Raw genomic sequence first — 25,993 nt, 5'->3', positions numbered from 1 at the left:
ACAACCATCGCCGCTCTCCAAGGCCGGGTTCCTGCAGCCAGTACCGTGCGCCTGCTGCTCTGATCGCTAAGTGCAAGGTGTCAAGTAGAGTCCCCACGGAGGACCGGTTTCCCAGGAGGAGGGTGGAAAGGACTTGCGCTGGGAGCAGCTCACCTCCTCCTGGAAGAGGTTCTGCCGGTTCTTCAGGGCCCGCAGCCGGTTCTGCCTGTCCTCGTGCTCCAGGTGCTCGGCCGGCGGGTGCAGGTAGCTGATCAGGTCCCGCAGGCTCAGGCTGACCGACTCGATGGGCAAGTCCACTGGGGGCACCTTCGCCTTCCTGCCCAGAGCATCCAGGCCCCTAAATGAAGAGCACCATTGCTCTCATAGGTGACTCACAATTTTATGTAGGATTTTAGTTCATAAAGCTTTACCCTCTCTCCCAATACCACTGTAAAAGGCAAACAATATTTGAATCACAAATATACTTATTTATAATATAGTCAAACTCATCTCTTATCATGCTGAACCAAATTAACTCACAAATGACTCAAATACAGTATCTACATTTGCAAACTAAGGAGAAGCAATAGTAAATGCCTGCTTAGGAAGTGGAACTTACCTGCCATTAGAAATAGAACCATTCAATTACTTCCTAGGAGAAACTCAAGCAATAATTAATATATTCAAATGAAAAACTGTATATTCCTTCATGTATACATAATGTTACATAAAAAACACCAGTACTGAGAGAAATTTATCTAGAGAAAAGCTGGAACGGCCTAGAGGACCAATACTCAGAAACCAACTGATTTTCATTATGAAGCACTAGATGCTCGAGTTTCAGGATGCCAAGCCCCGAACTGATAATTTTGACACTTTCTCGTTCCATTGTGTTTGGTTTGGGGGGAGGAGCTGTGAGCTGCTGATACTCACTGCCATTCTGTTTAAAAAGATATTCTAATTATGTTAACTCGGAAATTCCACTTATTAACCAGGAAACAATATGTTAAATGCTTTCCTATTACCTGAAAGAAATGTATTTAAAATTAAATTTTAAAATGGCATCATGCTGCATTTCCTAGCCTTTGAAGGAAAACATATTATTGGCATGTAAGTGTGTGGATTTGTTGAGCTTCCCGAGATTCTGAGTTTTAAACTCAAAACTTTGAGACTGACCACCATAGTATACTTTAGAATTATTTACTTGCAGATTCAATCAGGAAATTGAGGTACAATGTCAAACAGCCACCACAACGAAGGACATGACATGTACCTTATAAACCTGTTGAAAAGGAAGACGGTGCTCCGGATGACCCGCGCTGTCCGCGACTCTTCGTGCTGCGACCTGGACAAGTTTATGCCGTCGTCCATGTGGCCTTCGTGATGCATGATGGCCTGCGGGAAGCACACGGACCGCCATCACTCCAACACCTCCCTTCCCAACGGGACTAAGAAGGTGCGCACTCAAAGAGGCCATAGCAGTCCGCAGAACCAAGACAGGTGGAGGGGACTGTAAACTGTTGATGATTTTAAAGCTTTACCCTAAAGTTTGAGGTAAAATAATATGCAAAGGTCCCTGGACCACCTAGGCATTTAGTCACTGTTTTAAAGAATTAATCTGTTATTGTACTGAGTTGAACAAAACAAACCCCAGAATATCTTCACACATCATGTTCAGTGACTGCTCCAAGTCTAACCCTCTGAGGGAAGCAGCAGAGGAAACCATTCAGCTTCAGCAGGCACAGTGAGTTGAGCAGACAGGTAATGAATTGTGCTCAGCAATGCTCCTAAGGCATCTAGGTTCTTTAAAACTGCATTTTTGCCGAAACCGGTTTGGCTCAGTGGATAGAGCGTCGGCCTGTGGACTGAAAGGTCCCAGGTTCGATTCCGGTCAAGGGCATGTACCTGGGTTGCGGGCACATCCCCAGTAGGAGATGTGCAGGAGGCAGCTGATCGATGTTTCTCTCTCATCGATGTTTCTCACTCTCTATCTCCCTTCCTCTCTGTAAAACATCAATAAAATATATTTTTAAAAAAAATAAAAAATAAAACTGCGTTTTTATGTTGTTAGTTCTTGTTAGGTGTTTTTTTTAAGCTTACTATGAGAGTACCACATGAGAAGAGACAACTGCAGAAACCTTAAGTGGACAGTTGAATGGTTCTCAGGAAGTGAGCATACTGTGAACACTCGGAGCAGGAAGAGAAGGTCATAGCACCTCCACATCCACCCTGAGCTCCCTTCCTGCCCTGCCCTCCACAATGGTCCCCATCTTCTCACTTTTAACAGCAAAGGTCACTTGGGTTCTATATATAAATGGAACCACAAAATGGGCAGCCGCTGGTGCCCAGCTTCCTTCGTTCAGCACTTTCAGAAGATAGTTATCATCTAAACAGGTGTACTGAGTGAAGATTAGTAAGGAGAACTAACATTATAAACTATCTAGAAAGCAATGCAAAATGGAACATGCATGTTGAGAATGAATGTCAGCAGGTGGCTGAGAGTGTTAGCTACCTCTTCTTGCCTTGTGTTTGTGTATTTTAGCCATAAGAGATGACTGCGAGATGGGGTTTCTCTCGCCTCTTACCTTGCGCTGTATGGCTCCCATCCTCACAGACTTCACGTCCACAGCCTGGTAAGTCAGCCACAGGCCTGTGTTCACGTGCTGTATGTAGCAGACCGAGTCTCCATACTTGATCTCAGAGGTTCCCATGCCATCGACTTCTTTTCTCACCCCTGCATCCAATTTTTCCTAAGGAGAGAGGAAAATGAGATAATCAAGTTTTTAAAATACAACTTTATCTTGAAAGAACTTTGCCTTGTTGTAAATATGTTCCTTGAAAAATTCAGCCCTCTGAAGTCCCCTGAAATAACAGTCAAATATTTTAGTCTAGCAGTTCAACCACTACTGAAGATTTGAGTAGAAAATTATAAAAATAAATAACGTATTCTTGAATAACTCACACTGATAGACAATTATTTTAGCCATAAAAAAAAAAAACTTTATATTGGCCAATGACAAACTCCAAATGGGATATCTTAAAATGAGCAGTTTTCATATTCTTTTCATATTCAAATGAGCAGGCTTCATATTCTTTCCCGATTATTTTTTTCTTTATTTGTACTTAACAGCATAGGTTTGTGGGACAGGAAATCTGGTTTTGAGTTCAGTCTCTGACACTTGCTACCTCTGTGATCTTAGAAAAGTTAAACAAAGCTGTTTAAGCCTCAGTTTTTCCAGCTATAAAGCTAATAACCATACCAGAAAACATGAGATAATGCATGTAAAGCTAACAAAAATATCAGAAAACATGAGATAATGCCTGTAAATATTTCAGCACAGTATCTAGGATAAAATAAACTTAAATTTTTACTATTTTGGCTATGTAAACGATGATGATAATGGTGATTATGTTAGCAAGGATGTTAATGCTTTCTTTAGAACTATTCAAAACGACTGTAACTCAATTTCCCATAATGCAATTTCCAACTTGTCTCGTGGACACAAACAGCAGTGTGGCAGTTGCCAGAGGGAAGGGGGAGAGGGGGTGAAGGGAGCCTAAAATATGGTGACAGGAGATTTGACTTTGGGTGTGGGCACACGGTGCAATATACAAATCTTATAACACAGAAACCCACACCTTGCCCTAGCTGGTTTGGCTCAGTGGATAGAGCATCGGCCCGCAGACTGCAGCGTCCTGGGTTCGATTCCAGTCAAGGGCACGTACCTGGGTTGCAGGCTCGATCCCCAGCCCTGGTCAGGGCGCATGTGGGAGGCAACCAATCGACTTCTCTCTCACATCATGTCCTTCCTTTTCACACCACTTGCACTATTGGCTAACTTCACCAGCTCCCGTGATCTTAAAAAACAAATCCGCATAACAAACTGAGTAACTTAGTAATTCATATTGGCTCTGACTGATACACCTCATCGTCACCACTGGAGGTTTCAATGAGCCCACTCTCTTGTCTATTGCCATTAGAAAGGATCAGCATAGCCTGGCCTGTGTGGCTCAGTCGATTGAGCTTTGTCCCATGCACCAGGACAAGAGGTCACTGGTTCCACTCCCGGTTGCAGGCTTGATCAATCCCCAATAGGGGGCGTGCAGAAGGCAGCCAATTGATGTTTCTCTCACATTGATGTTTCTATCCCTCTCCCTTCTTCTCTCTCTAAAAAATAAGTAAAAACGTATTTTATAAAAGGATCAGCATAAAAACTATCATTGAATTTCCATATCTTCTATAAAAACCACAGCTGGTCTTATTTTCTATTATACTATCAGCACCCCTTGATAAAAGGTTACTGCAAAAATCTCATTTGAATTTAATCCTGATTAAATAAAAATGTATCTACAATGATAATTTTGTATACTTATTTTGATAAAAAATATACATGTTCTTCATTTTACTTTCATCTTTTAGATATTTAGTCATCACTAAACAACTACAATAGGTGTGCTCATCTGATCACAGGTAAACAACATATCTTCCCTGTCTGCTATTATTATTTTAAATCTTTAATTCTGTTATTAAAGAAGGCTTTAGATTTACTACTTAGGCTCAAAGTTTGGATATGCCACCTAACCTGCTTCAGTTTCCTCATCTGTATAATTAAGATTAAAAATAGTATCTAAGCCCTAGTCAGTTTGGCTCAGTGGGTAGAGCGTCGGCCTGCAGACCAAAGGGTCTCAAGTTCGATTCCAGTCAAGGGCATGTACCTCTGTTGCGGGCTCCTCCCAGCCCGGGCCCTGGTCGGGACACATGCAGGAGGCAACCAATCAATGTGTTTCTCTCTGTCTCTCACTCTCTCTTCACTTGCTCTAAAAATCAATGGAAAAATATCTTCGGGTGAGGATTAAAAAATAAATTTTAAAAAATAGTATCTAAGCTTCATAGGATTGAACTAGAATTAAATGAGATAATACATATAAGATACTTTGCACATTATTTGGCCCATAAATTAACTGGTACTCTTATTTTCATGTGTGTGTTTTAAGCATTTAAAATATTTTTCAACCAAGAATAAAAATCCCAAACAAAAATAGCATACTAAAAACTATGTCCTAAAAATGATTTTGTTCTATTTTTTCATTTGTTCCATAATCCTGTGATCTCATTGGCAGTCTTGTTTGAGTCTGATTTCATCACTTCAATAGCAGCACGTTTCTATTTGTGGCGCATGGGAGAAGGAAAACTGGAGGAAATCCCCCAAAGAAGCATATTTTAGACTAAAAAATTACATCTTGGGGAAATATAATACATATGTGATTGGCAAGATCTACCCTTAAAATAAATAATTTTAGAAAGCAATAAAAAGACTCTATCTCCTGGAAAAAAATTATAATTACCTAATTGGCCATTATTTTAAAATCAGAATTCTACTGTGATTTTCAAATTAAAATGTTTCCTTGGCCTTCTGTTTCACCTTCTCTTTTCTCAACCACGTTACCACGTGCAGTTCTCACTGTGAGTTAAACGAGTGGAGTGTGTTTGGCAGCAAGTCAGTAACAACCTGCTTAAGACAGCAGTTCCCCAAACGTGAGTGCCAGGCAGGAGACCAGACTCAGAGAAACTGAAGACTTCATTAAAAAGTGATGCTGGCCCCTGGCCAAGGTTTCTCAGTGGTTAGAGTGTTGGCCTGTGCACCGGAGAGCCACTGGTTCGATTCCCAGCCACGGGCACATACTTGGATTGCAGGTCCAATCCCCACCCCAGGGTGCATGCGGGAGGCAACCTGTTGATGTAGCTCTGTCGCATCAATGTTTCTCTCTCTCCCCTGCCCCTCCCTCCCTCCTTTCCACTCTCTCTAAAAAAATAAAAATAAAAATAAGTGGAAAAAATACCTTCATTCCTCTGGTGAGCATTTAAAAGAAAAAAGTGGTGCTGGGATCCCCGGTCTCTGTACTTCCTGTGTAAGCTACGACATTACAGAATGGCCCAAATCCAGAAACAGCCCCCATTCTCCAAGTGCATATTAGGAGAGATATTTGGAGAAAAAAATGTTTCAAAGGCTACTGCTTTGGGCAAGAACTTTTATTCAGAGTGTTTGAAAATATTCACAGCTTTTGAGCCAGTATGTCTAGTTCTAGGATTCATCAAAGAAACAAGTAAAACATGTGCACAAAACATGTCCAAGAGCGTCAATGCAGTGGTTGTTTTTTCCTTAATTGATTTTTTGTAACAAAGAAATATGGCCATTGTAACAGGCAAAATAATCCGGAGATGGACTTTTTCGAAGTTAAACAAAAGTTTTCCTGCATTCGTGTTCCCACACACCTTCTATTTTGATCTTTCTGAAATATCCAAAGTTAAAATCTTAGAGCAGTCCTCCCCTATCAAGCATATAAAAATGTACAAACACAGATTTATTTAAATCAAAACTATAAAATTTTGTCATTACAACTAGCTTTTTTTTCACTCACCAGTATCCGAAGGAAACGTGGTGGGTCTACTTACAGGAGACCCAGCACTACTGTCCCGCTCACCTTGGAGGAGCGGAAGGTGAAGGCCGTAGACTTCACATCGGCTTTCTCTTTGTCCATGAGGAGAAGGTTCTTGTCTTCCATGAGACTCAGGTACTTTCCCGTTGTGACGTGCCGCAGTCGGAAAGGCTGGCCCCACCGTATGTGGCTCCCACTCCACCTGCAGAGACAGGTCAGACTCGATCCAACAGCAGCCACAGCCACAGGGAAACAGCAAGTCACCTGTACGTGTCAGCAATGATGGAAGGTGCTCTGCATGTACCGTCTTACTGAATGGTCTCAGAGCCCGTGAGGCTGGTGGTATTAATGTCAGTTCACACATAACAAAATAGTAATTCAGATGATCATGTAACATTCAACGTTACATAGGCACTAGCAAGCAGAAGTGAAATTTCACTCTAGATCTTCTGACTCTCAATGTGACACCATCCGCACTAACCCTACTCCTTGTGCTCCAAGTTCACCTCTCCTCATTAGTCACAGATACAGAAATGATAAATTTAAATGATACTTTAGAGTTTACTAGTTAAAAACTTTTGTTGGATTTGCACAGACTTGCAAATTAGTGGTACGGTCAATGCTTAATTATGATGAATTATAATCTATATACATAAATTAAACTAAAGCATATATTTACCTGAAAAAAGAAATATATCCCTATGGTATAAGTTTAATAATGAAGAACAATTATCTCATTAAAAACCAATGAATAAAAAAAATATGAGAACTATAAAAGGTCAAAAGGATAAAAAAGAAAATATAATAAACAGAAAATATAAACTAAGGTTATAGAAAAGATAAAAAGCAAAGTTATGATCATTAAAATCTGCTAAAAGTAATGACTTTCAGAAAAGGTAGAAAGGAAAATCCGGTTATGTGCCACTCCCGCTTCCCCAGGACTGTGCGCTGCTGAGACAACATAGGCAGACCTCGGACTGCTGTGAGCAGAGGGGGACAAGCCTCGCAGATGCATGACACTTAAGTGGCTCTTTGCAAAGCAAGGACAGCCCCTCATCATGGATAAGAAACATGCTGACAATCAAATAAGTAAAAACTAAACATAACTGAGCGGAAAAGAATTCCCTTGCATATAAAATCACAAGGAAACAGTGATGGCAAAGTTGCGAGTTGGAAGCAAAGCATGAAGGGAATGCTGTCGGGTGCTTTAAAAAGATAAGAGATAAACTCTAAAAAGTATGCACACAGTCATCACTACATCATGAGTCATATAGACAGCAGAGCTGTGGAGGCTTTCAATATGATTTTTATCAATTAACAAATTTGTTTTAAAATAGAGTCATTAAAAACTATTGTGGTCTACTAATTAAGAGTATTTTTTGAAAATTTTTCTATTTTAGTAAACGGTAAGTGATATTTATGCTGTTTTGCTAAACTGGTTTTTTGACTTGTGATATTAGCACTGAAAATTAACAGTACCACGATATTATGATAAGTTCATTTTTACATGAATCTATTCATAGAGACAATTACTTATAATACACTGTAAGCTATATTCTGTGCATATATTTAAAGTAATAAAAAGTCCTATGTCATACCTTACCACGTTCAAGGATATACAAAAATTTTCAAAATTATTGTCTGGGATAGATAAGCAAAAGCAACTGAAGAGCACTAAATTACTGAAATCATCATTAGGTAAGCATCAACCTCAAAACAGTACGTCTACAAAGATAGCTATTCTATACTAAGATTGTTCCTTACACCCATCATGGAGTCTGCAAACCTAAAGCAACAATTTCCTTAAAATATAATAGAGAACAAATACTTTAAAAACTTACTGCTTTTGAGGCAAAGGACAGAACCTTATAATCCTTTTTAAAATTTATTTTAAGTCTATTAAAAATAGTTCAAAATTATACTTTTATTATCAACATTGCATTTTATTTAAAGGAACTAAAAGTCAATCTCTGAACAGCTTTTTTAAATCACTAGGAAAAAATACACACACACACACAAATATATATATAACTTATTTCTCTAATATATGCACAGTGGCTTCATAGTACCATCCTCTTTGCTGACTCGGCTTTTATTTGTGAGTAAACACAGAGACTGCCAGGAATGGTCTAGTGCCCTGTTTCACGTTCAGGTCTCCTCCGTCTCACAGGTACTTCCAAAAGGTTCAGTCCAGAGCTTGCCAGGACTGAAGTGAGCAACAGGCTTGTCTCCAAACCTATCTCAAGGGCTCCCAGCAGCATTTTGTGCCGGGAGATGCACTGACCAGATGAGAAGATGCTACAAAACCAATGAGGCTGAAGACAAAAGCGGCTGACCTACCTACCACCTGGTGAACTGGGGCTCATGAAGGATAACTAACGGGCAGGAAGGGGAAAGGGAAGAGAGCCTGCCGCTGTCAGCGCTGCGTTTGCCGGTGCCCAGCCGAGCGCACTGGGAAAGTGGCACGTGGGCTGCATTCAGAGGCGCTACTCACGCAACTCTCAGCGTCTCCAGTCTCCACAGGGACCGGGCGTGGACAGACACGGCACCACCTTCATAATGAACAGTTCTGTTTTCAAAAAAAGAAGCCCAATTTTAACATGTTTCATTCTTGGACTTTATTTTTCAAGCTAATTAAAAGAGAAAAGCAAATGGAAAGCCTTTGCATAAACAGTTAAAGCCATACTTTTTGGAGAAGACAATAGAGCCGGAAATAAAAATAACCAAAAATACTAACAGTGACCCACATTAAGTCTGCCCTAAATAAACATTCAAGGTAAACACGTGCCTCATCATTTTCTCCTCTAATCCCATTCATTCCCTCTCCAACTCCCCCTCCCCCATCTCCCCCCCGTGAATATACTCACCTGATTCATTTAATTCAGGTCCTTAAAAGTACTCAGCTATAACTATAGGTGTAGTTTAATATATTATTATTTAAACACATTCATATTTAAAGTTTTCAAGTTTGTTCTAGATACTTAACACATTCTAATATTTTAGTATAACACATTCTAATATTTTAGTATAACAATTTGAAAAGGTGATAATAGAAAAGTATAAATATCACCAAAAATATAAGCAAGAAGTTGCACACACCCCCAAAGCAGAAACATTTATTTGAGGGTACTTCACACGTACCCAAACGCCAAAGCCCTCGTGATAACTGTTTGTCAGTGGCGCTAAGTCATCATCCACAACATCCAAACTGATCTCTGGGCCAACGCATGCCACCTTTCACGGAAGCCAGAGCCCATGCAGCACCTCGGAGTCCTCACTACCTCCTGCCCCCTGGGCCTTCTATCTCCACACAGCCCTCTGCTCTCAAGAGCCAGTTGATGATCATTAACTTCCTAAATGTTCCCTGTATCTTTCTGTAAATTACAGAAACAAGTATTTATTAAATAAGTTACCAAAATATGTATGTTAATATTATGAGAAATGTCCTTTCAAAACTAAAACATGTAATAAATCATCCAGACGACACCTGCTCTCACAGTGATCCCTTGTTTATGTATTAACCTTATCAGATTCATCTGAGAATTCATGAGGCAAAGCAGAGCATTCAAATCATCTTAAATATTTTTGTTTTTGTATTATTTGTGCACTTTCCCCAGAGATCTGGACTACATCAATCTCAGTCTAATGCCAAATAATATTAACATGAGAGAGGTATTATAATCACATAAAATATGAGGAACGTGGTCAGTTCTATTATCTATGGCAGCAAATGGGGGTAATAAAAAAAGGTCGTCAACTTTTGTACAATTTGAGAAATCTGATTTTGAAACTGAATTCGAGACTAAATGTTCCAGAAAAAGAATTAATCAGAACCAATGAACATTTAATGAAGTTTTAAGTAGATTGTTTAATGTGTTCACTCCTCCCACTCAGTTTAATGCGATGCTTCTTCCATGTTTTAATTTTTTCAGCGATTCCGCTGATAGGTAATAAAAACGTAACACGAGGAAAAATTGCAAAGGAGGCCAACAAATGGGTCATTCAGGGGACAGATGAACGTTAGAGGCCCACTTTCTCTTATGCTAACGGCCTGAACAGGCATTTCCTTAATTTAAAAAATTATGTCAAGGCAAGAAAATCAAGGCTTGGGGCGCCAGGCTCACCCACCTCCGCTGCTCCTCCCCATGCTCCCCGGAGGGGACGGTGAGGCACTCGTCCATGTGTCCGTGCAGCAACCTCAGGACGTCGCCGCCAATCAGGTACCCTGTGAGGAGGAAACTCGGTCTAGCTCAGCTGTCATGCTAAGTGGTAGCTGGACAGTTCACCTGGTCCAATCTTCTATGTTCTTAGAGAACCAGGAGTCTAGCAAGGCTTGCTCTCCTGGCCACATCTCAGAGAGGGATGGTTCCACCTGCCTGCTGCTGTTGGGCCTGAGCCTCAGAGCCCCAGAGTGAGTGACATTCCCACTGGAAATACCACCTCAACCCCGTAAAGTCCTCTCTTAAACATACATGCAGGGATAGGCTCAGACTTGAACCTGTGCAGGTGACAGTAATCAGAACAAACACAGATGTCCCGGAAACCCTGACGCACAGGCATTTTGGGGACCCCCCTCCAAGGCACCCGCCCCAGAAGATGGGAAACCTGGACATCTGCCTAACTGAGCAATACCCCGGGGCAGCAGCCCCCAGGAAGCCAGCACAGAAAGCCACAAGATAAACTGAAGCTGACCACAGCGTACAAGTAGCAATTTAAACGAGAATGTTGGGTGTCATCACCTAATTTACAGAATAGTCTGACACAAGCTCTGGCTAAGAGCCAGCTCAGGGTCACAGACACCTTGCGTCGTGGACGAGCCCTCCCTGAAGAGGGGTGTACCTTGGGCCGCCTCACTTCCTGAGCTGATGGGGGCCACGCTCCAGAGCGTCAGCTGGAAAGCGGCGTCCACGTGCAGGCTGCCGCTGCCGCTGCCATAGGACAGGTGCTGCGGAGAGGGACGCAAAGAGGCTTCGCCTGGCTGCGGCGGGCTCAGCACACACATGCTTCTGCCCACTCACACCCAACACAGACTGGAACTGCGCACACGGAGCGTCTATGTCAGCCCTGCCACTCAAAACGAAGAGGCCGGTAGAAAAAGATTAGTTTCTATTTGTCTTTAGGTATTTCCCATCTTCATCCTAAGAGTTACTAACTTAAGCCACTAATCAGAAAACAAATGAATACACTAAAATAAATTGATTTATTAAAGCAGACTATTTTGTTTTAAGGCCTACTGATGAACAAAGTTATACAGATAGTGGGTACTTATCATTAGAATTATAAGTTGTCTACCTATCACACTGCAGTGTCTTTTTATAACGATGCAGGTGAAATCTATAGAACCAATGTCTTAGTTTTATGAGGTTATGAACTTTTATCTGCAACTTGACACAATAGCCATTCGATGGTGATGTTTTCTAATAGGTATCTAAAGCCAAGACAAACACATTTTCTCCAAAATTCAGATAGTGCAAATTTCAGATTTCCTTCTTAAAAATTAAAATGTGTAAAATATCGTATTTAATATTTTAAGAGCCATAATATATGAGTTCTGAAACTAAAAGAAAGGAAAAATTATGAAACCACTCTAGAATTTTACAGCAGATGGTCTCGGTTATTTTACCACCTGGCTCCGCTAGAATTGCAGACAGACACTGTGTTCTTGGGGTCATCTCAGCAAACATCACTTCTCCAATGCTTGTGACAGATGACAGCCTCAGCTTTCAAAGATCCCATCGTACCTGAACTTGCCCGGAAACCAACCCTCCCAGCTGGATGAGGGGCATGAAGTTGCAGCAAGACCGTCATGCTGGGGAGCTCATGGGTCTTCACACCCACGGGGTCTCTCACCTGAATATGCTATTCTCGAGGCACCAGCAAAAATAGGCATGTCACTCTTAAACAAAATGGAAACCAGGCTGATGGAAAATAACCTTTCTAAATATCATAATAATATTTTGCACTGGAATCTCTCACACTTCCATTGATTTCAAACTGCAAACTTCTGCAAATGATTATTCTTCAGCAAAAATACAATTCACTAAATACTAGTAAGTTCAATTAAATATATATTGGCCTTACCACAAAATAAAAAATGCCTTCAATGATTAAACATAAACATTTTTTCATTTTCCCACTGTTACCCTCTACTCTTTGAAACAATGTCAAGGAGACCTCAACTTGTTTTTATTTTATTTGTTTCTCTTAATGTGGCAAGTATTTCTCACATAAGAATTTTCTTTCATAAATATCCAAATCAGTGGTCACAACCTCATTAATGCAGCCCTCTCGCCGGGTGCAGAAGAGTACCAGTTCTGAATTCCTGATCGGACTGTGTGCAGTGTGTCAGTGACAGAGTCCAGGAAGAGGCATCAGAGTCAGAACAGGGCAGGATGGGGCATACGGAGGGGGGCACCCAGGGCAGGGCACACCAGGAGCCTGTCCAAACGCACCTACTGAGCCACACAACTGCGGGTCACCCCCTTCCCCTACCTGGGGAGTTACTGCTCTCTCATCAAATAGAGGTACAGGCTTGTTTCTAAGCAAGTCTCCTGGATAATTTGCAATCTACACTTTAAAGAGGCTGTTTTATTGACCTTCATGCATCATCTCAGCAAGTCCATGCCCTACTCTCCACACTTACCAGGTACCTTTCGGAGGACACACTCACTAAGATGAGGTCATCGCCAACGCGCACCTTCTCTCCCTCGGACCGCTGCTTGGAGGCGGGGTGTATGGTCCACCAGCATGCCTCGCCTGCAGGAGGGGCGAGCAACACAGAGCAGCCTCTTAGTGCAAAATCCACGTGCTTCGCGGGTGACTCCACATTAAAGAGGGAAGTAAAAGAAGTCTTCACAGTCAGTCTCCTTAACAGAAATCTGTTCTGTTCACTCCTTCAGGAATTTGAATTATAATGCAACTTAATCTCTTAGGCCATCAAAATAAAAAGAAGTAGGCCAATTAGCTTAGGATAAGACACATGGAAACATACAGCTTGTCATAGAACTGGGTGTGACAGTTTGGAAGTTTGGTGTCTTTCCCCCTATTAAGAATTGGTTAAAAATGATCTTTATGCTACATAAGGTGAAATTCACCGGTCGTGCCGACCTGACTTCATTCTTTACAAAAGCATATGGTGTACAGTACACTGTTCATGTTACTCTGATGACATTTAGTTTTCGCCAGTTGGTTTTCAGAAGGACTTGGAGTTTTATGATGTGACATTATAACTATTTACTTTCTGGGGGATGCTGATTTAAAATGGGCACAACTGTTATCTAAATTTTACTATCCTGTGCCTTAATATATTTTGTGATTTAAAAAATGTGTTTGTTTCTATTAACCTAAGTGTAACATAAAAGAGAACCCCATTATATAAGAGCGCATTATAAAAATAGCTGGGTGTAATCAAATAATTCCTCCTGGAACGAGCCACACATAAGCCTCAGGAGCTACATGCCCACCGCCCATTCTTCATTCTTCACTGCTGTGACCTAAGACACAAACTAGCACACAATTCCTCAGTCTGGTCATACTTCCTTTTAAAAATAAATGCAAATTCTATCCAAAACATTCTAATATTCTCATCCAAAAATGAGAATATTTTTAGTGACTTGTTATCTAATAGTTTGCATTCTCTCCCTTTGCTCAGCTTTCTCATTTTCCATAACACTTTTCTTCTTTCTCATTCCCCAATGCCAGAATGTAGGTCCCATAACAGCAGGGCCTTCCATGTTTGGCTCACCGGGGTTTCCCCGGATGCTAGCATTTTTGTTTTTAATGCTCGGGCACTCGATAAAAATTCATTTTGCATAACTGAGTAAATGAATCAGCAAATGCTATTTCTTTTCTTAATATATTTTTATTGATTTCAGAGAGGAAGGGAGAGAAAGATAAACATCAGTGATGAGAGAGGCTCGCTGATCGGCTGCCCTCTGCACGTTCTACACTGGGGATCAAGCCTGCAACCCGGGCATGTGCCCTGACGGAATCCAACCGTGATGACCTGGTTCACAGGTTGATGCTCAACCACTGGGCCACACAGGCCAGGGAATTTCTTAAGCGTGCTTACAGTTAATAGGTAATCTGTGCTCTGAGCAGCTTTTCTCACACAAACCACAGTCTTACTTGAGTGTCATCTTGCAGAATTCCTGGTCTTCACTCACTCAATTCACATTTTTAGAGTTGTAAGGAATTTTTCATTCATTCACTCAAACATTTATAAAGCGCCCATTACTGATCCATCATTGCTTTAGCAGCTGGGGATACATCAATAAACGAGGAAGAGCTGTAACCGGTATGGCTCAGTGGATAGAGCGTCGGCCTTCAGACTGAAAGGTCCCAGGTTCGATTCCGGTCAAGGGCATGTACATTGGTTGCAGGCACATCTCCAGTAGGAGGTGTGCAGGAGGCAGCTGATGGATGTTTCTCTCTCATTGATGTTTCTAACTCTCTATCTCTCTCCCTTCCTCTCTGTAAAAAATCAATAAAATATATTTAAAAAAATAAAAATAAAAAATAAACGAGGAAGACATATCATGTGCCTGTGAGTTTAGTTCTGATAAAGGCCACACAGGACTAACGGTAAATATAAGTAACTAAGAAGCAGCAGTGAGCTCCAGGGAACAGGGGCATAAGGCACCTGGGGCAGGAGAGGGGCTGCCTGTTGTCTGATGTTTTGTAGTCGTCTCAATGTATGAAACAACTTACACACTGTGTGTGCCTTGCACTTTTTTTGGAAGAGAGAACTGAATGTTTCATGTAATTGTGTGAAGTAAAAGAATTATAATGATAAAACTTAAAAAAAAACCTAGCAAAAATACAGAGAAATGGCTGAGCCCAAATAAAATGAAATAGAAATAATAATACATTTATCTTTTTGGTGCCTGAGATTCTTGGAATTTCATGAAGAAGACAATATGTTCGTCTATTAAAAACTTAAGTTGGTAAATATAGCTTTATTTTAATCCATTTGTAATCTGTGAAAAATTTAGACTATAGGAAAGTATTTTAAAAAGAAAACAAGTGTGTGAAAGACCGCTTGATCCCACCCATGAAAGGAACAACTTGATAAGAGTTGATCTATTTCCTTCCATTCTCTTCTCTACTAGGTCTTTTATTTATTTTTTAATTCCCAAAGTCAGGTATGCTTATTGTAAAAGATAAAATAGTCAAATTGTATATGAAGTGTAGAGTCAGAGCATTGAGAACAAAAACACAAATAAAGCTTATGTTCTCTTATCTTGATTCTCCAAAAGAATAAATGTGTCAATATATACATTTTTGTTTCAAAAATACGTAAACATACATCTGTTTGGATAGATATGTGGCTCAATGCCCTGTGACAGAGACATGAAGAAGACTCATTTTCTACCTTTTTGCTTGGATGAGGACACTGGTTATATTACATTTTAGACTTAAAATTATTTTTAAGATGGAAGATGATAAAGACATGCAGTAATACTTCACAAGCCACCCAGTGCACATTAATACGTATGATCAAAGCCAGCAGGGCTCACCTGTTGTGTCCTCTTGCAAGCCAACATCAAAGGCCAGCTTGTCCGTTGAAGACCGGGAGGTGGACAGGCAGCACAGGTACTAAAGGACACAGAAGCAGCAGCTGTCACTACACGGCTATAGTCCCACCCAGTGCAATTCTGACTCGCTCTGGTATCAGAGTGAAATCTGGGTGCTTCTGGGCGAAGCCCCTGTTTTCCCAGTAAGGGGGACAGCACATGCAGGGCCTCCTAGGAGCAGTGAAATGTGGACATAAGCACGTATAACGCATGTATGTAGTGAACCAGGGGACACAGCCTGAGAAGGGCTCGAGGGGTCACGTGGATGACTGGGTGCAAGAAGGAGCTGATGTGGAGAAAGAGAGAGACATCTAGTCAGGAAGGAGGGAAGCCAGTGAAAAGTGACAGTGCAACTCACAGGCAGATTTTTATATTATCTTTCAGTAAAAATACTTTAATTCTTTAATAAACTGTTAAAACAACACCAGGAATGAGAAAAGGTTCTTATTTTAATCTTAACACTTAACTGGTCTATCAAAAGTGAGATACTAAAAACAGGGGTCATACGATGACAGAATTGAAGGACCTTACAGGTCACCCAAGCTACTCCTCATCTTATAAGTGGGAGGACTAAGCAGGGTACAGATCTTAAAGGGCACAGCGCCCTCACTTTCCCGACCACCGGAGAGGGAACGCGCTGCTCACCATGCCGCTGTTGGAGTGGCGCAGCAGGATGGCGTGTCCGTAGAGGAGTGTCCGGTGACCACCCCCTTGAGCAGTCTGCGAGGAACAAGACAGGGTCGACAAGAGAAGAAAAACCAAAACTTAGCGAAGTCAATAAAAAGTCCCCGTGTTCTCCAGGAAAAGGTAAGAGCTACTGCAGACAACCACGTGCGGTGGGAAGATGCTTGCGTGGACTATCGGGTTCCATGCGGCCTGCACCGTGGGTGCGCAGATGCCCTGGCTCTGGGAGCAAACACTCGGCATGACGGGTGATACTGAGCACAGATATTTACTGTCCTTATTTCCCACGGCATGTGGGCTGCATCGGGAGGGACCTTCGGCTCTTTGGTCACTACTGTACTCAGGGGATGGCACACGTAAGGACTAAGCATTTGTTCAGTGAATGAGCCTTCCAAAAAGGCGAAACTGATCAAATCATCCCCAGGCTTAGAACCTTTCCTACCTCCCAAAGGTTTCTAGGAAAGAGTCCAAATTCCCTTCCACGAACTAGAAAAATGCTTCTCGAATGTGAGCGTGCACATGAGTCCCCGAGAGGCGGCGGAAGCACAGACTCCTGGGCCATCCCGGTGACTGACTCAGTAGGTCTGGGGTGAACAGAGAAGTTGGTCTTTTCTACCTTATAAACTGCACTTTCAAACTCAGTTCCAGGCCACCTCCTCCAGGAAGCCTCCTCCGGTTTTCTCAGTCGGCTGCTCCCTGAGCCTCCGGCAGCCCCAGGTACACCTGGCACCTGGTCTAACCACTCCACAAAGTGAGCACCATTCTCCTCTGGGTCAGACTGTGAACTCCATGACAGGGGTGTGAGCTCTCAGCACGAAGCACTCGATAATCATGAGAGGAATGAGAAACGGCGTGGGCGCCCCATCCACCTGGGTGGGGGTGGGAGTCAGGTGTCATGGTTTACCGTTCAGGTATTAAAAAAGAGGGGACCACAGATTGGAGATGGGGGGTGGCAGAAACTGAACAGGAGCCATACAGTTAAGCCCAGGAGTGTGCACAATTTTTTGAAGGAGGAGGCTGTCTTTAAGGATTTTAAGGGTGAGATTGGTGATATTGATATATATATGTGTGTGTATATATGTGTGTGTGTGTGTGTGTGTGTGTGTGTGTGTGTCACACACACATATGTATACCTTAAGAAGTGTGGAGTACTTTAATATCAATACTATTATACCTTTCTTACTATAAATATATCCCTTCATATTGTTCCAAATAATTTCTTAAAATAACTTCACATATTATGCTTGAAAGGCCTCAGAACCATTCTTAAAATCAATATTAAAATGTATTAAAATTATTTTAAAAACTGCTTCTAAAACAAAAGGAAATCTCTTTTCCACATACTGAGGGGGAAAGGGGGGGAATCTACTTTGTAAAATGATATTCCTCCTCAGAACAAGGCCCTCTGTAGGAAGCACTTGCATGTTCTGTGCTACACGTGACTTTGTGGCCAAGGGCAATTCACCGGCCTGGACTGATCTGGTTGCAGTGGCAGGAGCTGACTTTCACGGGAGATACAAGCTCCAAAGCTATGAAATCCAGCTGAACTTTCCTGACAGTCACATCCATCACAACAAAAAATTTAAAACGAAGATTTAACCAAAAATGAAGGAGTGCTCCTTTTACTGTAAAGTTCTGCCCACGCATTTCATATGTTTATATGTATGAATGTATAAATGTTCAAATTGGTTAAGCTAAGAGGAGACATTTTAGTTATTAAATTGTCTTCCAACTATACATTCTACACAATTAGACAATTATATATTTTAACTAGAGATTTCCTCACCACTTAAATGCCAATTATGCCAGATTTAGTTCTAATAGAACTGGTACAAGTATGCACATAATCCCCACTAAATTAATTGTTACTAATTAACTTAGTTACCACAAAGGGATGCAATTTCTGTCACATGCGCTACAGTACTTTTCTTCTAACTTGTCATTTTATATGACATTAATCTAATTGACTCCATTTCTGAAAAAATTTAAAAATATGTAATTTCAACTCTTGGGCCGACTGGGTAACTCAATTCATTCAACAAACGTTTATCAAAAGAATTGTGTGTGGGGATGAATCCTAAGGGATGATGTATTCTTTCCTGTGTTTTTTAATTTGGTGCATCATGTCAACTTTCTTGTTAAATGTGGCCGGTCCTTCTTTACGTGATTAAACACAGGGTGGGCAAGGTAGGTTTACAGTTGTGAGAACACAAAACAGTTTATTCTTGCATTATTATTTATTAATTACTGTACTGTTTCCCATCAGAACAACCCTAAACCTACTTTTGCCCACTGGTGTGCATGGACTTCGTCTGAACTTTGGTACTGTAGATGGTCACCACTTCTGGGGTTACTCCTTCAAGACTGTGCAGCCCTGTTTCGGGTGGGTGCGGATGCCCCCTGCAGTCTCAGTGAGGAGATGACCATCACCACTGGGCGACAGCTGCATCCAAGCAGCAGTAACTCAGTCCTCTGGAGCAGGCCCCTTTCCCTCCAGCCCCAAACCCACCCTGTAAGCACACGAATCTCTGACCACACTGACCTCTGGGAAGCCAGCCAGGACCAACTAGATAAGAGTCAATCAAGCTAATGGGGAAGCAAGCTTGAGGCTGGTCTGCCTTCAAGATTACACTTGGAAAAAAATCTTGGTGATTTTGGAAGTTAATATGTTAACTGTTCTTTGGAATCTAAAATATGAGCAAAACAGTCAATTGCACCAATTAAAAGGAGAATTAGGAAATTGTATTTTACATAATATAAATAAGCCTTCAGTTCACATTAATGCCATCCATACTTTAGGCCTGTAATTCTCCATAAATACTATACATAAGAAACACTCTTTCCTATTCATTCAAAAAACATTTATGGGCAACTCTGGCCGGTATGGCTCAGCTGGTTGGAAAGGTAGTGGGTTCGATTCCTGGTCAGGACACATACCCAAGTTACAGTTCAATCCCAGTCTGGGTGCCTATGGGAGGCAATCAATGGATGTATCTCACATTGATGTTTCTCTCTCTCCCTCTCTCATTTCTCTCTCTCTCAAAACAATAAAAACATATCCTCAGGTGAGAATTAAAATATATACATATATATTATGGGTGTCTACTGTCTGAGAGTACGCAGCCTCTCACATCTACACCAGAATTTTGAATTAACATTTTTCAGAGTTGGTATCTTTTGAAATTATATTCTTTTGAAATTTTAAACTATATTAAGCCTTTATTAACTAAATACAGTAAGTTTCTCTATACATTGTTTCTTGACTTAAAATCAAAGTTTTGTGATTGTTATATGAGAAAAGTAGTAGGTACTTAAAACTGAAACCAAAGCCTTCTACTTTCTGTCCCAAATACTGACATTCTGCTCCCCGTCCTCTACGTTTCCGTCAGTGCCATGACCATGTGCTCTGCCTCCTTTTCAAACCTTTCTATTTTTCCAATGGGTTGGAAAATGAAAAGAGGTTGATTTATTTTCCTGTCTCCTGGAGGAAGAAATGCTCTAGCAACTTTTTGGTGCTTCTTCTCATTTCCCAGAGTGTGAATTTCCTACTGGATTCATGGAAGAGCATCACACCAAAAACAGCCAGTAGGATACCTGCAGTGAAAATGCTAATTGGAGAGCAGTAAAAATGTTTGTTTCAATAGGAGAATTCTTAACGTTGGCTAAATTAAACTAATATGTTAGTATGTGACACAACGTGCCAAATGCTGTTTATGAAGTTGACAAATCTAAATATGTGACTGATTCATTTAAATTTAAAAGTTTTGAAGTTTGATTTAATTTCTAAAACTTTCAGATGTGAAGAAAAGTGCCATGAGTTCAAAATTTAAACCAAACATGAAATGTACAAAGCAAAATGTATAGTAGATGATCCAGTGTCTTACCTTCATCATGAATTTCTGTGGGGGCAGAAGAAAAGAGAAAAGGTATTAAATATATTATTTCAAAGACATTTGAAAAGATCTCTTACTTATAAAGATTTCTAAATGGAGTTATGTGAACAATCAACATACAAAAACACATTCACTGTGTTGTCACAACAAAACAGTATCAACTGCATGCCAGATAAGAGCTGAGCAAGCAGAACTCCTTTTACAAGTGTTCTTACATTAGTACTTCCTTTTCCTGTGAAAACATGCTGTTTCAGTTTACAACATACCTACGCGCCAAAAAAGCCCAAAGGTATCATCTTAAAATTAGACTCTGAAAACTCTTTTAAAGCCATTTCACTTCATCTTTTGCATAAAAATGCAGTGATATAAACAGCAACGCAACTGATTTTAGTAAAAACAGTGGACTGGAAGCAGGTAAGGGTGTTCATCACTAAAGTGCCGAGATGATAGTAACCATGAACGCTTCCCAAACCCAAAGAAAATATCACAGAAGCTTTGTTCTTAAAATGACACAGCCTCTTCTCGTGACTTATAATAGCTTCTTTTTCTTCTACAAAACATAATACGTGCATATATTCCCTCATTTTCTTTTAGGCCCATTGAGTTTACTTGGCCTATTCCTAGGAGACGTACACAGATTAAAAAGAACTAGGAAGGAAAATGGCATTACTTTTCCAAACTTAGGACTACATGTAGTTGTCATAAGTATCCAAGTCCTACAGAGAAAAGATACACGTATTCACATTAGTTTTATAGAAAATAGCAAGTTTTCAACCTACATACTTATAGATACCACAGTTAGTTCCCTGAAACATAAAAACATAGTGATGTGTACATTAGTGGCATTCTATTGTGACTGATTTTTTCATTTTTAGTATATTTTTTTATTGACTTCAGAGAGGAAGGGAGAAAGAGAGAGAGATAGAAACATCAATGATGAGAGAGAATCACTGAATGGCTGCCTCCTGCATGATCGCACATTGGGGATGGAGCCTCCAACACGGGCATGTTCATAGGTTGACACTCAACACTGAGCCACACCAGCCAGGCTTCCATTTTTAATATTAAAATTTAAGGAAAAAATTGTAAAGGATTGTTTCATTTTAAGATTAGAAAATAGAGGCTGTTTAGTTATGTATCTATAACTGATATCAATGGTAAATGATGTCAGGAGGTCATTGTCTGGTAACCTGTCCTTACGAGGGAGGATAATCTGTTCAACCTCATCATGTTGACAACAAAAGGTATTTCACCAACAAAGACTTGGGTTTGGTGGCTGTTTGAGGTTAATGATGATTACTTGTGCTCCTAACAAATTTCAGAAAACAAAAGACATTTACTATTGACAATTTCAAGTTGTAAGCATATGTCAATATATACTATCCAACAGGGTATCTGGATATACCTTTGTAGAGAACCTCAAATGTTTGTCTTATGATAAAAATATCCCATGAAGCACTGGCTGCGTGGCTCAGTTGGTTGGAGTGTGGTCTATTGCCTCACACACACACACACACACACACACACACACACACACACACACACACACAAATGTTGGGGATCCAACCCTGGTCAGGTTGTGCACCGGAGGCAACCTATGGATGTTTCTCCCTCACACTGATATTTCTCTCTCCCCCCCTCCCTTCCTCGCTCTCTAAAAATCAACAGGAAGCATTTCCTTAGGTGAAGATTTTTTAAAATCCCATAGAAATGCTTTCTTTTCTAGGCTTCCCACTGACAAGACCCAAGAGTGCTCTGTTGATAGACTTGTGCAGAGCAGCCCCAGGGCATCTAAAAGGAGCTGGGCTGCCACCTGCACATGCAATGACACAGCCCGAGGCCCTGCCCCGCATCACGCACACTCATGACCAGCACTGGCACGCTGGTATTTTTAAGAAGAATTCACAATTGGGGGGGGGGGGCGGGCAGATTGGTAGTAGCTGTTGTTTTTTTCAAGCTATCTACACTGCACGGACAGTGTTTAACTGGACTGTCTTTTCTTTTGAGTGCAATGAATCTGACATACATGCATAGAGATGTCTAGTTCTCTTTTAGAGGAAAAGAAAAATAAACCGGTCTGATAAGCCACTGCAATCCTCCACCTTTATCCCTAGGACACGTGTATCTATCACTGGGCTGCATGAAATCCTAAAGTATGAGCAGGAGAGCTGCCTCGGGCTTCCTTCTCCCTCCAGTTTATCTGGAGAGAATAACTAAATCAGAAACAACTGGGTGGGGATGTGGGGAGTCAGTGGGCGCCCCTTCCTCACCCCTCACCTGCCGGCCTCCAGCCTGGAGAGGCCTGAGGTCTGGAGACAAGTTAACTTGAGTTCAATTCGGATCCTCCTATAGCACGGGGCTGGGCATTTTAATTACCACAATGAGACTTGTGTGACTTGAAATGACTTGGGGAATTTCATGTCTGAATATGAGAAAGGCCCAGGACCCACCCTATGTTAACCCAGGGGACAGAGGAGAGCCCCCCTCTCACACACACACACACACACACACACACACACACACACAGACACACACACACAGCAGGGGGTACGTTGTTCTCTGTGACACTCAAGGATAGAAACAGGTAACAAATTCTACCTGTTTCTTCCCTCTTCCCTGTCTCTGGCTCTTAATAGAGGAGGAAACAGACCATAGTACCATAGTAATAATGGAACTTGGCCACATCACACCGCTGTCCCAAACTCAGCGTCCAAAATCCTGCAAATGAGTCCTTTCCTCATGACACTGACCATCACCTTCACCTTTCAAGGTTGTACACATATGTGTAACCGCTAGCTTCTATTGTACGTGGGAAACCATAAGAGCTATGCAGTAGGACTGTAAGGTTAAGATTTGTGATGTGATGTACTTTAAAAGCCCTCCTATTGACCAAAGGGCATTGCATTAGAAAGCCAATTACAGAGAAACTATATATCTCTGGTGAGGCGGGGGGGGGGGGGGGGGGCGGGAGAACATTTTCATATCCCTCAGTTCAGCTGAACCAAACCATACACAAGGTTCTAACTAGAGACCTGCTCATATTTGTTCAGTAAAACACAGCAGTTATTGTGAAAACTAATAGTACAGCCACACCAGGAAGCCACACAAAAAATATTAGAGGCAACAGCAAACGTGCATGTGTTTAGATCACAATTCCTTTGCAAATCCATGGAAACACGTACCCATTTTTCCACATCAACTTTCTGTAGAAAGAAAAAGCCAAAATAAATAACAAGCAAGCAAATACCTGGCAATGTTGCAATTACTGTCATTTAAATAAATTGAAATTGTGGTCCCTGCACCTAAATCTACTTCCAGTTCCAACAGATAAGAAAAATCATTTAAACTTTTAATTAACAACATTGAATCTCCTGAAGAAGAAAAGAGCCTCAATTAATTCAGAACTTCAAAGGCATTAGGCTGGAAATGCAGCAGGTACAGGAAATAATGATCCAAAATATTCAGAAGCAAACATGAATATTTACCTAATTCTCAAGCCCAATAGGCCTGCTGATTTAGGAGCACTATTCTCCTCTAAGGATCTATTTAATAAAGAAGGGTCAATTTTAAATACAGCATTAACTAGAAATCTCTATGAAATAGAAGTAAAATTTCTCGTATACCAATCTTTGTAGCATTACAGAAAATCTCACAATACAACAAAAGACATGCTTTGGTGGAACTCTTGGGTCATAGCTAAGAATGTCCAACCCTGGGTAAGGAAGCTACTGGGCGCGACCGTGCATAAATGGCCGCATACAGAGTGACTATTTTTAAAACGCTGTGAGATGATAGGAAAACACCAACTTCAATATGCAGTGGACTCATTTTGAAGCCTCAGAGAAATTCTATAGGTTCAATAGGTTCCTTATCACAGAGCCTTTTCGCTCCTCTAGTATTTTACTCAGACTTCAGAAAAATCTGTCCTAAGTCTTCCCCCAGCCTTTGAGTTTAAAAACACAATGGTGTTTAAGAAAGAACAATTTACTCGATGGAAAAGCCTGGTTTTCCTTACACATTTCTAAATTATTTAGCTGTTGCATAGAGTTCAAGTCCTCACTTTAAACACAGACCTATCAGAATGATGAGCCTATTTCTTTAGATACTGGGGCAAAGGGAATCAATTCAGTCGTGTCTGGTGTAGTTACCATTCACTTTTCTACTGTCAAAAGGACAAATTTGCTTTTATTATTTATTCTTCCCTCCCCTCGAAAAAAAACTCAAAGAAATATGAAACAATTTCCTTCTCATGTGTACCAGGAAGACAAGATATACCATATTTTTAGAGATTTCAATGATTAACAAAGACATTATATTATACCCTTCACTAGAGGCCTGGTGCATGACATTAGTGCACTCAGGGGGCTCCCGCGGGCCTAAGCCGTCAGTCAGACATCCCCCCAAGGGCTCCCAGACTGCGCGAGGGCAAGGCTGGGCTGAGGGACCCCCACCCAATGCACGAATTTCGTGCACCAGGCCCTCTAGTATGCTATAATTCATTTCCCTAGTCATAATACTACAGTTATACACACTAATATTTCTGTTCCGTAAACCATTGGCAGAAAAACAAAACAAAGTCTCCAGGCATCCCAGTTTTTATCTTTGGCCCTGGAATCTTGCTTTTATTTCTTCACCCACACCCCAAAAAAACATTTATTGAGTATCTGACTCACAAAGCATCCGCTCCATTCTGTCTGACCTGGAAGAGACACCTGGCTCCTGGGCTCTCTCTGCGTTTGCTCCACACAGTGTGACACAGTCACTCGGAGTGGCTGCTGGATCTGCGACTGAACACAGGCAGTGAACTCCGGCGTATGAAGTGTTCAGTGCTGTGGTTCCTGCTGCTTCCTCTGCGGCCCTGCTGTAACCTGTCATTTATCTGTCTCTCTCTCTGTTCACTGTCTAATCTCATCAGGACACTTTTCCCTCCCGTCTTCCTCCAGAGCAGAGGCGATCGGAAGAGACCACGGGAAGCCCGTGCACCGTGCCCTTGGTGGTCTGCTCTCTGCACTCTGCCACAGTCCAAGGATAGGTCTAGGGCCGCGGTCGGCAAACTGCGGCTCGCGAGCCACGTGCAGCTTTTTGGCCCCTTGAGTGTGGCTCTTCCACAAAATACCACGTGCGGGCGCGCATACGGTGTGATTGACACTTCGTGGCCCGTGCGCAGAAGTCGGTTTTCGGCCTGGGCGAGTCTATTTTCAAGAAGTCCTGTTGGTATTTGGCTCTGTTGACTAATGAGTTTGACAACCACCTTAGACTCTAAGGTTTCCTATCCCAGCAAAGAACTCAGCTCCGTGTGGCCTTAGCGCTAATGGCCTCGCATTATCTCAGAACCACGTGAGCACCACTGGCCACCCGGCTAGTGCCAGCCTCATGCCAACTGTCAGCACGTCCACGTGGCCTCGCAGATCCTCGGTTACCCTC

At 41.5% G+C, this 25,993-nt stretch overlaps 1 protein-coding gene across 2 annotated transcripts in view; it reads right to left on the bottom strand.

The window, feature by feature from the left end:
• RYR2 (ryanodine receptor 2) overlaps nt 1-25,993 on the bottom strand; it is a 193,241-nt gene that overhangs the window by 130,686 nt on the left and 36,562 nt on the right. For both annotated transcript variants that reach the window (XM_059677752.1, XM_059677753.1), the window contains exons 4-14: nt 20,561-20,575; nt 16,638-16,712; nt 15,936-16,014; nt 13,061-13,173; nt 11,257-11,362; nt 10,546-10,642; nt 8,912-8,986; nt 6,463-6,619; nt 2,565-2,729; nt 1,253-1,374; nt 154-337 (exon numbers count right to left, since the gene is read on the bottom strand). In XM_059677752.1, coding sequence (XP_059533735.1) covers nt 154-337; nt 1,253-1,374; nt 2,565-2,729; nt 6,463-6,619; nt 8,912-8,986; nt 10,546-10,642; nt 11,257-11,362; nt 13,061-13,173; nt 15,936-16,014; nt 16,638-16,712; nt 20,561-20,575 — 1,188 coding nt within the window. The remainder of the gene's footprint in view (nt 1-153; nt 338-1,252; nt 1,375-2,564; nt 2,730-6,462; nt 6,620-8,911; nt 8,987-10,545; nt 10,643-11,256; nt 11,363-13,060; nt 13,174-15,935; nt 16,015-16,637; nt 16,713-20,560; nt 20,576-25,993) is intronic.

Source organism: Myotis daubentonii, chromosome 20 (assembly GCF_963259705.1).
Source record: "Myotis daubentonii chromosome 20, mMyoDau2.1, whole genome shotgun sequence".
Taxonomy (NCBI): Eukaryota; Metazoa; Chordata; class Mammalia; order Chiroptera; family Vespertilionidae; genus Myotis; species Myotis daubentonii.
The sequence above is the reverse complement of the archived record's forward strand: the minus strand, read 5'-3'. Positions and strand labels throughout refer to the sequence as shown.